At 36.1% G+C, this 13757-nt stretch overlaps 1 protein-coding gene across 2 annotated transcripts in view; it reads right to left on the reverse strand.

Moving 5' to 3' along the window:
* The window catches only part of enox1 (ecto-NOX disulfide-thiol exchanger 1), a 143609-nt gene that overhangs the window by 20926 nt on the left and 108926 nt on the right, over positions 1-13757 (reverse strand). For both annotated transcript variants that reach the window (XM_048193016.1, XM_048193015.1), the window contains 3 exons: positions 7451-7663; positions 3923-4029; positions 685-802 (listed from right to left, as the gene is read on the reverse strand). In XM_048193016.1, the coding sequence (XP_048048973.1) occupies positions 685-802; positions 3923-4029; positions 7451-7663 (438 nt within the window). The remainder of the gene's footprint in view (positions 1-684; positions 803-3922; positions 4030-7450; positions 7664-13757) is intronic.

Below are 13757 nucleotides of genomic sequence, written 5' to 3' on the forward strand. Positions count from 1 at the left end.
AACTTGTCTCCTCAGTCCCCAGACGTTTGCAGACTGTTATAAAAAGAAGAGGTGATGCCACACAGTGGTAAACATGGCCTTGTCCCAACTTTTTTGAGATGTGTTGATGCCATTAAATTTAAAATCAACTTATTTTTCCCTTAAAATGATACTATATATATATATATATATATATATATATATATATATATATATATATATATATATGAATAAATATTGAATATTTCTATTCAACAAGAATGCATTAAATTGATCAAAAACAACAATAAAAAAACATTCATGATGTTATAAAATGAGATTTCTTTATCAAGTATTCCCAAACTTTTGAACAGTAATATTTATTTTTTGTTGGGCAAGTGAAAATGGTTGCAGGTCAAATAAAAATCTATTGGCCTACCAGAAAAAAAATCCATATTGTTGTGCCCTAAAAGGAAATGTAATTATGTGGGCGCTGAACAAAGCTCCTCTTATTCACCAGTTACTTTTATTAATGATTTATTGATCAATTTAATTGCACTGCATTTGGTGTGTAAAACAGCTCTATCAAACATGAAACTACAGTTGAAATCAGTGTATATGAACTAGATGTTAGGCCATCAGGTCTAGGGATGTTTTAGGCACAGTCAGTCCGTGTCGCAGTAGTGAATCATGATTATGATAATGAGCGGCTGATCACAGGCCTACCCGTGTCCTCCATTCTGATCTTTTTGCAGGGGTTTTCCTCCAATTCTTCATCTGACATCTCCATTTCCTCTTCTCTTCGTATCCCCATGATCTCTTCACTGTGAGCATTTCTCAGCTCCTAATGGAGCACAATACAGAAATCAAACAAACACACACACATCCCATTACTGGCTTCTGTCCGAGACCTTGAATGATTAAAGATTACATTTTGCACACATTAACATTTCCTCTGCTCTGAGTAATTCTACAAGGACACACTTTATAGTTTCATTTGCTGTATAAATGGGGCAGTAACATATGAAAATCACACATACCAATCAAATGTTTTTTCTGCAATTCTACTCTAATTTAACCTGGAGACTTCTGATGAAAAACCAGGCAATGATTTGGCAAGTACAGGCTCTGGTGATTGATTCCTTAACTTAAAAATACAACCCAGAGGGAAAACCGAGGCTCTGCCGTCTCAGTGCCGTGCAATAGTGAAAGTTCATTTGTCTAGGTCTGAAAATGGAGCGTAAAAATCACATTACACAAACTTCCAAGCCCACTGATCCTCTGATAGCCATTATAGGGATCAGCACAAAGGACGTTTAATGCCACCACTGTGAAATCTTGCAGATCTGACTCTATAAAAGCAGTGCGTTTGAGCTTTACTTTATCTGTGATTGAATACATTTTATTCTAGCACTGTGTCGCCTGAACTTTTATCTGTTTCTTGAAAGCAGTAGTATCAGAGGAATACAAGTTCTGGATTGTTTCTGATATCATATTTCTCTCCAATGCTCACAATATTATTTTACAAGGTTCCCACACCTTTTGACCAATGAATTTCCAAGACTTTTCCAATAGCATTTAACAGTCATTTGGGAAAACGCAGTAAGGTTTTTAAAATTCCTTTTACAAAGACTGCATTCACAAAAAGCAATTTCTAGCCAACAAAATAGGTTAGACTGAGGCTAGTTGTCACCTTGGGACACTGTCACAAGGCCTATATCTCAGTAAAAATAAGACATTTTGAGTCAAAAGTCTAAAATACTTTTTCTGTTTTCTAGCAGTGATTGTGTATGTTGGTTTAAAATACCTATTTCAAAACCTAATTAAGTTAAAATATATTTCTATCATGACAACTCTCAGAAGATTTTTAGCATGATGTATTTGGTCTTGGCAGACAAGATCTGCTATGCTTCTGCTGCTGAATTGCTGCTGCTGTTAATTATTGCTGTTGTTGAAACTCAGAAAGCGCACTGCAACTGCTATACTGAATGCTAAACAGCCATTTAAATGTTGAGCAGCAAGCTCATTGTCTGTAGATGCGACATTAACCAATCAGCTGATGCGACATTAACCAATCAGCTTGTCCCAAGTAATAAACACTGTGAATATCATCAGTTTGCGTTAAGGACACATCAGCCTGCACCATCTAGAGTTTCATGACAGAACTAGGCATTTTTGTAAATTTGTAAAAACGAATTCCAATATATATTTTGTAAAAGCTGGTCCGTAAACACAATAAACCCAAACTTTTTTTTTTTTTTTTTTTTTTTGTGACAAAACAATGGTTTATTTATTTATTTTTTTTATTTAAGCATTTTTTTGTATGTTACTTGTTTTTGTATGTTTTTCATGTTGCATATTTTATGTGTTTCTGTTTAAATTTGGCTGAAAGCTGTTAAATGGCTTCTGATTCTGTATTTAATGGTAAATTCCCACTTTGACAACATGCAAAAGGTAATTTTAATTGTCATGGGCAATAACAGCGGGAAAAAAACCTTAAAAATATAATGAAATTGTACAAAAGTGTGCAACTTGCCTCTACGCCCCTATTTCAAAGCTTTAAAATATACAGTATTTTTCCATGACTTCTTAATTTCTAAGATTTTTTAAAAAACTTTTTGCAACTTGCAGACAGTAAAACCTGGAAAATCTCTACTTAACTTTGTTTATTAAAAAAGTACAAACTTGTCTGTCTAAAGTCTTGTTCACACCAAGAGCGATAACTATAAGAATAACTATATTAGCGTCCATACCAGTGCACATATCTTTCTGTCGTCTGCCACTTTAAAAGCTCATGCTCTTTAAAGCAGGGTGGATTCTGATTCTTATCATTCAACAACTGGATAAAATCATTCTGAAAGTGATTCCAACTATATCATTATCATTATAGTTGTGGTGTGGACTCTGCTATTCTTTTATATTTAGAATGATTTTTAGAACGTTATTACTTCCTTGGTGTGAACAGTCCTTAACTCAACAAACAGTGCTACATTATTTTTATTTAAAAAAAAACCCAACAACAAGAGAACTCTTCACAGGGGTGGCATCTCGACTGGCTTTCACCTCTCACAGCACCAAAGACTCTGCCGCATCACTGATGTCTTACCTCTTGGCGACTGTGAACTGAAATGGAATCCTTTCATAGACTTGACTTAAAGCAATTAATCAATACAGTCAGTGTATTTCTAGGATTAGGTTTCGGTCCTCACATCACTGCTCATGATATACAGTCACGGAAAAAGTCAGATGGCTTGGGGAAAGACTGTAGCTGGAGTCTATCACCAGTGAGGGATTTTTATATTTCAAGGTTCATTGAGTATTCTGTTTGCACTAACATGAATTTTGCATACTGGTGATGTTCCATATTATGAATATGGAAATTCCATATTGTGCATTCCAGAGAATGCAGGGGTTTATATGGATAGATTCATACAGGCACATTGTAGGTTAACATGCACCTCCCTTTTCTTTCCTCATAGAGACCTAATTTAAATTGGATGAGTTATTAACAATTAATTCAGGCTAATCACTGATGAGCATCATTATAATCCTGCCAGTATCTGTTGCCATGGCAGCAATGGAGGTTCTTTCTAGGTGGCAGTTTCAAGGAGAGCTCTGGTGCACGAAAGAGCAGAAGCTAGAAAACTGGGATGTTTGCCGTGTGAGGGCCCACAAGTCTGTACAACGAAAAGCCACAAGATACACCGTCATATAAACAGCTGCCGTGTCAGTGTACCATGTAGAGCAGGGGTCTAAAACTACTACTAGCCAGGTGGTGTTCTCCTTCGGGGGAAGTTGAACATTCACGACAAAATTTGTATTTTTACAACCTTGAATTTGATTACATTTTAGGCCAATACTTTGGCACCAAACTGAAAATTGATTTGTAATGAGAAATTCTGGCTCAGAGTTTGAGACCCCCGATGTAGAGTCAGCATGACAAAAGGGGAGGAAAAATACCAACCTCGCACTGCTTTCGCCAAATGTCTATGTTCTTGCGCTGCGCTTTTGAGAAATGGTCCCATGCCTTTTGCCTGGTGGCAGCGGTGAACACAGCCGTAATCTGCTCAACTTTGGTGGGTAAGGAAGTCAGACAAGACAAGCCATTTATGTAGAGCTCAGCATCTGCGCCAGCTAGAGTCAGACGCATCAGGACCCTCGCAAACACTTCTCTGAGAGGCCCCTGATAGTGTCTGTTGTACTTACATCTCATTAGCTGCTGTTTCAATTCCTTAGGACTGAGGAAGGCAACAGTCTACAATGATGGATTTGCTGGAGAAGTATTAATAAAGAACTGAGTGTTTGATGGCAAACATTGATTGAGGATTTAGCTCAAACTGTGTATGTGTGCATTCTTTACTTTTGCATTAGATTGTTGGATTTGCATTAGGATTGTAAGATTGAGATTTGGACCAATTGTAAACTGTTGCCTGCTATTTATTAATTTGACCAAGTCTACTCTTTAGTAAACAATTATATGATTATCTTCTTCACTTCAACTGGCATAACTCTAAAATACATTTTCTCTTAGTATTTCATGCACATATGGTGTTGAAAACGTCTAAATTCTGTCAAGATGCCAATTGCAATTCTCCATCACACATGTTCATTCAAGCAAATTACTTTTCTTGACTCTTTGGATGAGTTGGGACTAGGACTGGGACAATAAATCAATGCATTGCGAATCGAGAAATGATTCTGGATCAATTCTGAGATTTTCCGAATCCATCGCGATTCTCTCTCAAATCGATTCTGAGATTAGTTTTTAACAGCAGATGGCACTGCATGCTTTCGAACCAGCCGTACTCTGCTTGCTTCCAGTTCCTTACACACACCACTTGAATCTTCTATAAAATAATCATTCATAAAGTTCGAAAAAGTTGAATCGAATTACAAGGGTGTTTGCAGTGGGCTGTTTACATTAATCTCGCAAGTACATTCTCAGACTCAGCCGAACTCACGAACGCTCTTCTTCATGAGCATTTGAGTGTGCAGTTAAAAACTAGCCTAAAACGCCATCTGCTGTTAAAAACTAAGCTCAGAATCGATTCGAGGGAGAATCTTGCATCATAAAAGCATTCTGAGGTGCAAGTACATTCTCAGACTCAGCCGAACGCACCAGCGCTTTTCGTCGTGAGCATTTGAGCGTCCAGTTAAAAATTAGCCTAGAGCACCATCTGCTGTTAAAAACTAAGCTCAGAATCGATTCGAGAGAGAATCGCAATGCATTCGGAAAATCTCAGAATCGATCCTGAATCGCGATGCATCAACTTATTGTCCCAGCCCTTGTTGGAACATTGTCTTCTCACCTGTCCAGGCCTCAAAAAAAAAGATGAGTGAATCTGATGTTGTTGGCCTACCTTTAAGTTAAGTTGAACATCTCCACATCTGCTATAAGGTCAGAGTGCTTCCACTGAGACTGTACTTACCCAGGGCCCTTCTATGGGCTTTGGCTACAGTCACACTGACATGGACAGCTAGGTCTCAATGCTGTTTGAGCATATGTACATTTATATATTGTATATCTGCAGTGAAGGGTTGGGAACTGTGTAAAGGAAAGACTGTGTGGCTCTGTTCCACAACTAGTGAGCTGCCTTGCTTTCTATACATACTGTAGGCTACTGCCTTCTAAACAGTATCCGAACCTCATACAGTAAGTGAGTGACATATCAAGTACTTGGGAGTTTCAACACATAATTGATTTCACAATTGACTTTGCTGTTAGCCTTTTGCTAAGCTAACAGAAACATAAACATAATTCTCATTACACTGCATTTTAGAATAGTAGATTCTGATTGGTCAATTGCTGCATTCAGTGGTCAAATATTTCCTAATATCTGAAATCGCTGCTAGTTTCATGTCTCTCATATTATGTATCTCATATTCACTCTCTTGTTTCATACAAATGCAATTGCTGTTATCTTGTGTCTTAGTTATCAGTTGAAATTTTTAGTTATCATCAATGACATTTTTGAATTTTTTTGGTTTTTTTTATTACACAGGATACTGTACAAAACCCCTCAACTCAATGTTGGGTCCTGATGACCCTGTTGGCGTTTTCTTGCAAAACTTTTGTGATGGAAATAATATGCAGGTGGGAGGAAAACATTTGTTTTCTTGCAAAAGTATTCCTTTCCCCCAAGAAACTTTGTTCATTTGCAAATCATTTATGTTCTCTTTTGCGTTCCCTCAAGAAACTTTGTGTTCGTTCATAAAATATTTGCATTCTCTTGCAAAAGTATTGCATTTCCCCAAGAAACTTTGGTTGCTCGCAAAACATTTTGCAAAACACCCCCCCTCCCCCCAAAAAAACGTTCACTCTTAAAATATTTGCGTTCTCTTGCAAAAATATTGCATTCCCCCAAGAAATTTGTTCGCTCGCAAAACATTTTGCAAAACATTTCTTCCCAAAAATTTGTTCGCTCGTAAAACATTTGCATTCTCTTGCAAAACGTAGTGCGTTCCCCCAAGAAACTTTGTGTTCATTTGTAAAACATTTGCGTTCTCTTGCAAAAGTATTGTGTTCCTCCAAGAAACTTTGTTCACTCACAAAACATGAGAATGTGCTGGTCTACAAAGCTGGTGTGCTGGTCTACAAAGCCCCTAATGGGACCCGTTTTTATATATATATATATATATATATATATATATATATATATATATATATATATATATATATATATATATATATATATATATATATCAACGGGTCCCATTAGGGGCTTTGTAGACCAGCACACAAAAATGCACACAAATATGCACATTTTTTAATTAGACAGAACTAATGACACTTAATTTTATCAACATTTCATTATAGAATGAACTATAAGTATATTTATAATCTACATTTCTAATCACTTAAGGTGTGGTCACATTAGCAAAACTTCTGACAAAAAATGTCCATTGTCAATAGTAGCGATGCATGAAGCACAGCTCACATAGAGGTCACTTTAAAACCAAGCAGCCAACATGGCAAATTTGTGTGACCAACTTGAACCACTTGAAACTCCCGATTGTGCAGATTACTATTGAATCTACTTGATTTTGAACTCAACGGTAACGGTAAATGTGATGCAATTTAAGATGGATTTTGTCGCAGTGCATCATGGGATTTTATTATCCGTGAAGGATAAATGTGGTGGCTTTATGGTGCCTACCTTTCGAAACAGCTCTGTGTAGGAAGCTCACTTATGATGCATATGTAGGCAGCTCTCTAGGTTTTGGAACAGAGCCTGTGTCTTGTCTATTAAAATTAGGGGCAGTGTAGTGTATGTTGTAGTTCTGGACATATACAAATACACTCCTACTGGCAGTACAGTCATATCAATATGAGCGAGAAACGACCAACAATCAGATCAGAGACTGAGCCCACTTAAGGACAGCTATATCATCTTGCTCGGTACAAAGGATGTGCCGTTGTCATAGCAACACTAGATAAAAATCTCATAGTAACCAGTTGGGATAAAAACAGTGAAGCCAGGAGGTATCTTACATTGTGTGAGGATGGCAAGCAGGGAATTCTTAAAGTGTTCTTTGGCCAGCTCCATCTCCTCCTCGTGCTGAGCTTTCTCGTTCATTAGGCGCCGCACGTGGCTGTTCGCTGACTGGATCATGGAGTAGAAATGATTTGCTGTGCGTCGGTTCACCTCGCCTCTTTCAACCCACGTGAACAGCACTGCTGTTGCCTCACTGAACTTGTTGTCATCTGGAGGAATGAATGAGGAAATCTGTCAGAGGGGAAAACTGTAATTTTTACTTCAACTACATATGACATAGACTGCTGTTACACTTACTTTGTTGGCTTGACAAATCCAGCATACAGTTTTTCAAAAACCTTACCTGAGAGCACATTTTTAACTGTAACTTCCCCCTAAAACTTTCAAATTACATCTTCTAAATTTGGTACAGACCTTCAGCTTAAAATTAAATATGCTCTCAAATATATCAAAACTATGGTGCAAGTTGGCTGACAATAACATTAAAGTTGTCATGAAATGTAAATTCATCCTATCTTTTTTTTTTTCTAAATGCATCTTATTAATGTTATTGTGAATGATTTATGCATAATTTCAAATTTAATTTAAAACATCATAACTTGATCTTCCTGTGAAACAACAGACTTCTCTCTGGTGACGTTTGCTGGACTTCAATCATTTCGTCCAATTAAAGCCCGCCTCTTTCTTACAATTGACTGCAAGCTCGCATTATCCAATAAACATCTGAAATAGAAATACAACCAAATCCAAAATCCCAAATCCATTTTTTTTTTTTCGATAATCCGTTTCACTCGGATGTACGTCACAATACGGAATAAAAAATCTGTCACCTCTTTCATTACTTGGCTACTTTAAATGTCACTGATTTTAAAGGTGCCATCGAACGTTTTACAAGATGTAATATAAGTCTAAGGTGACCCCTGAATGTGCTTGTGAAGTTTCAGCTCAAAATACCCCATAGATTTTTTTAAATTATTTTTTTAATTGCCTATTTTGGGGCATCATTAACTATGCACCGATTCATGCTGCGGCCCCTTTAAATGCTCACGCTCTCCGCCCACGGAGCTCGCACTTGCTTCGAACAGCATAAACAAAGTTTACACAGCTAATATAACCCTCAAAATGGATCTTTACAAAGTGTTTGTCATGCAGCATGTCTAACCGCGTAAATACAGTGTTTATTTGGATGTTTACATTTGATTCTGAATGAGTTTGAGGCTATGCTCTGTGGCTAACGGCTAATGCTACACTGTTGGAGAGATTTATAAAGAATGAAGTTGTGTTTATGAATTATACAGACTGCAAGTGTTTAAAAATAAAAATAGCGATGGCTCTTGTCTCCGTGAATACAGTAATAAACGATGGTAACTTTAACCACATTTAACAATACATTAGCAATATGCTAACGAAACATTTAGAAAGACAATTTACAAATATCACTAAAAATATCATGTTATCATGGATCATGTCAGTTATTATTGCTCCATCTCCCATTTTTCGCTATTGACCTTGCTTGCTTACCTAGTCTGATGATTCAGCTGTGCACAGATCCAGACGTTAATACTGGCTGCCCTTGTGTAATACCTTTGAACATGAGCTGGCATATGCAAATATTGGGGGCGTACACCCCGACTGTTACGTAACAGTCGGTGTTATGTTGAGATTCGCCTGTTCTTCGGAGGTCTTTTAAACAAATGAGATGTATATAAGAAGGAGGAAACAATGGAGTTTCAGACTCACTGTATGTCATTTCCATGTACTGAACTCTTGTTATTCAACTATGCCGAGGTAAATTAAATTTTTAATTCTAGGGCACCTTTAAATTAATTTTTTTAACTGTTTCTCATACAAAGCTATTTTAGAACTTTAGAAGACTTAAATATAGTGCACAAGTTATATGGACTACTCATAGTGCTTTTACGGGTATGGAAAAACATGAGCCTGCTTAATGAGACAATTTTAATTTCCCTTTCAAAGAAACATCAATGCTGTGTCATAGTATTGACGATATGAAAGTGACAGTGAAAGTGACCATTTTTGCTGCGGCGCCCAGGGAGCGATTGGGGGTTAGGTGTCTTGCTCAAGGGCACCGCAGTAGTGAGTAATGAGAGTGGAAGTGAGCGCTGTTCATTCACTCCCCCCACCTACATTTCCTGTTGGTATTGAGACTCGAACCCATGACCTTCAGGTTGCAAGTCAGACTCTCTTTCCATTAGGCCACAACTGCCCCAATATGGGAACGCTTCCTGCGAAACCAGTGTCTGAAGCACGTGTGAAAACATCCAATTCTATTGGCTGACAGTAATGTAGTGTAGCATGTCAACAAGACCATAAAAGGGCACCTCCGTCACAGAATCCCCAGATTCTAATTGTCTGAAGGAAGATGCACAGATATGTCCGAAGGTCGACAAGGGAACTGGGTTACATTCATAACCTGAGATGTTCCCTTTTGAGGGAACTTCGTCACTGTGTCATGGTGATGACGCTATGGGAGTGTAATACCCACGGCGCCATACTGACCAAATGTCTCGTTCCTTTTTCAGGGAACCGAGTTACAGTCGTATCCTGAGACATATTTTAATATACCTTTCAGGTTGTTCTGACTTACGGTACGACTTATGGTCTTGTGGTTTTCCTGTAGTGAGCAAAAAATTCATGTATTGATAGAAAGTTCAAAGTTGTTTAAAGAATTTTCAAACTTATAAAAATTCAATAAGCTGCTTTAAGCTGCTGCCCTCATCCATCTATCCATGTCCAATCATTCTGTCTGTCTACCTATCAAGTAACAACACAGAATACACTGGCAGCTTCCCATGGCAATCACTAGAAAACCCAAGCAACATAGTTTTTATTATTTCAAATCTTTCTTCAAACTACATAAGGCCTACATACCTTCACACTTCAAAATTTCTCTTCCCAAGTTTTCACATTACACAAGACTCATAACCTTCAAACTTTGAATCTCTGTTTAAACTGCTCAAGTATTCAAACAACAGTACATAAAACTTATAACCTTCAGAATTCAAAACCTACTACAGATTCAGACAAGACTTTACTTTTTTGGCACTTCTATTAATAGGTGCTGTATCGACAGGAAAAGAAAGGATAGGGAGAACGGGATTGAAACTCGTGTCCACATTCTGCATGCGACATCTACGCTAATCGCTAAGCCATGGCTCTAACTTTAGAGCCTCATTTAAAGACTCTTTCCCTGCATTGTCTTTTCCTATTGGACAAGAACATCATCTCATCAGTGTGTTCAGTCACGGCTCATGAATCAGTAACTAACCCTGCATTTTTCCTGTCTAAACATGAAGTGTAATTCCAGCCTGAGCAGCTGAGACATGAGGCGTTCAGTGTGGCCTTTCCCAAGCTTCAGTAATCTGCTCCCTGTGGACCCCTGTGAAATACATTACTGAAATTGGAAGAATAATTGAATTTTGCCTCAAAGTCAGTGCAGTAGGGCTGGCAGTAAATTCGATCCCCCCCTTAATGAGATCCCGTACACAGCAACAACATCATTCCCTGCATCTGTACGCTTTTCACCAGACTGTTATTGTTTCATCTCACCATAGAATTACCCATTTCAAGCCAACGAGAAGACTGGCGTCATGAGAGATGTATCAATTATACCGAACCTCTATTCCAGGTCCTTAAAATATGTCCTCAACGCGTTTAATTTGAAATTTTTATGTGATATCTGTTTTAGTCCTTTTTTCAATTAAATAAATGTTATTCTCATGTGCAGTTGGTAAGAGATCCAAGGGGACTCTGGGCGTTTGAGATCAAGGGCAGGTATGTTATTAAGGTGGCACTCAAACTTCCCAGCTAATTAAAGGAAATTGAATTCTCCCAACCCTCTGGCAAAAAATGCCATCTGACGAGAATAAAAATAATTTCCACAGTCAAATGAGCCTGTTCTGCCAATCTCACGCCTAATGAGAGCCTCCACACGAAATGCAAATGTGAAATCTCCACACTCTCCTTTAAAATACCCAGCATTCAGTCATCCGACCTCTCTGTAACGCAGACACTATGTAAGCCGCTACGTTACTGCCAATTCAGTCGGTTTCAGTTATGGTGGGGAAATTAGCTTTGTTTTAAACATCATTCATATTAATTTTTCCATGAAAGCATAATGTGGCAATGAGCATTTACTTGCCAGAAAGCATTAACCAGGGGCTGTTTGAATGAATAGCATTAAAGTGTTTCCAAATGCAAGAGACAGAAAGCAGCAATGGATAGAATAAGAGTCGATATTTGAAAAAAGAGCTGAAGAAAGGCCAGATTTGAGGATGAGCGAGGCAATGTATTTACATTAAAAAGGGTTTTAATGTACCAATTACCTTTTAACGATTTTTACCTATAAACATTTTTTGACCTTCATAAAACTCCACTTTCACTTACATCTTTTCCAAACTCTTCCAATTTTTTCTTTTTTTTTTTCTGAAACATCATGAACATATTCACACTGTCATTTTCATTACATCTATCAACACATTGTACTCTTTTTAAATGACATTTGTAAAATTTGTTGAATAAAATATGAATCTTTTGTCTCGCTAAAGCTAATTTCATAGCTAGCTATATTTTATGTATCCTACATACACACAATTAATTAATGTTTTCATAGCTTTTACATAATTTGATTGGAAATGACAATAAACAATGTTTCTGTTCACAAATTATATTTCATTTTCTTCATGTTTCATATTTCACCTCGCTCTTCACTGACACATTTCCTTGATAAACAAGTACACTAACTTTTGGTAACACTTTTATTTACAATGTTTACTAATGAATTGTAGAATTGTTGTTTGTGGAATGCTATAATTGAAGGACAGTCATCATTTGTCATATATATATATATATATATATATATATGTGTGTGTTTGTGTGTTGTGTGTGTGTGTGTGTGTGTGTGTGTGTGTGTGTGTGTGTGTGTATATATATATATATATATATATATATATATATATATATATATATATATATATATATATACAGTACAGTCCAAAAGTTTGGAAACACTAAGATTTTTAATGTTTTTAAAAGAAGTTTCGTCTGCTCACCAAGGCTACATTTATTTAATTAAAAATACAGTAAAAAACAGTAATATTGTGAAATATTATTACAATTTAAAATAACTGTTTTCTATTTGAATATATTTCACAAAGTAATTTATTCCTGTGATGCAAAGCTGAATTTTCAGCATCATTACTCCAGTCTTCAGTGTCACATGATCCTTCAGAAATCATTCTAATATGCTGATCTGCTGCTCAAGAAACATTTAATGTGTACAATTGTACAAAATATTTGTGTACAATATTTTTTTAGGATTATTTGATGAATAGAAAGTTCAAAAGAACAATGTTTATCTGAAATCTAATCTTTTGTAACATTATAAATGTCTTTACTGCCACTTTTGATTGATTTATTGCATCCTTGTTGAATAAAAGTATTCATTTCTTTAATTTCTTTTAAAAAAAAATAAAAATAAAAATTCTTACTGACCCCAAACTTTTGAACGGTAGTGTATAATGCTACAGAAGCTTTGTATTTCAGATAAATGCTGTTCTTTTGAACTTTCTATTCATCAAGGAATCCTGAAAAAAAAAAGTACACAACTGTTTTCAACATTGAAAATAATCATAAATGTTTATTGAGCAGCAAATCATCATATTAAAATGATTTCTGAAGGATCATGTGACACTGAAGACTGGAGTAACGATGCTGAAAATTCAGCTTTGCATCACAGGAATAAATTACTTTGTCAAATATATTTAAATAGTACACAGTTATTTTAAATTGTAATAATATTTCACAATATTACTGTTTTTTACTGTATTTTTAATTAAATAAATGTAGCCTTGGTGAGCAGACGAAACTTCTTAAAAATCTTAGTGGTTCCAAACTTTTGGACTGTACTGTATATATATATAATGTAATAATTTTTATGATGGATTTTCATAATTTAAGATTGAATATCTGGGTTTGAGAAAAAAGGTAAAACAATAAAATCTATAATAAAATGCAAAAATTAATGATGAAGGCATAGTAAAATATTTTCAAGACAGTTTTAATGTGACCTTCATATAACAAATCTATTTTAAAAAATCTCTAAAAATCTAAAAATGTAACAAAAATTAAACTTTGGGACATAAATGTGCCCAAAAACATTCTCTAACACAAATACCGAAGCCCATTTGTATGCTGTTGATATTTCAAAAAGGCACTGATAGCTGTAGCCAATAAATATTTGTGTAGAACTAATTAGCATAATGGCTTGAGTTTAAACAAAGG

The sequence above is a fragment of the Megalobrama amblycephala genome, linkage group LG6 (genome assembly GCF_018812025.1).
Source record: "Megalobrama amblycephala isolate DHTTF-2021 linkage group LG6, ASM1881202v1, whole genome shotgun sequence".
NCBI classification, from domain to species: domain Eukaryota; kingdom Metazoa; phylum Chordata; class Actinopteri; order Cypriniformes; family Xenocyprididae; genus Megalobrama; species Megalobrama amblycephala.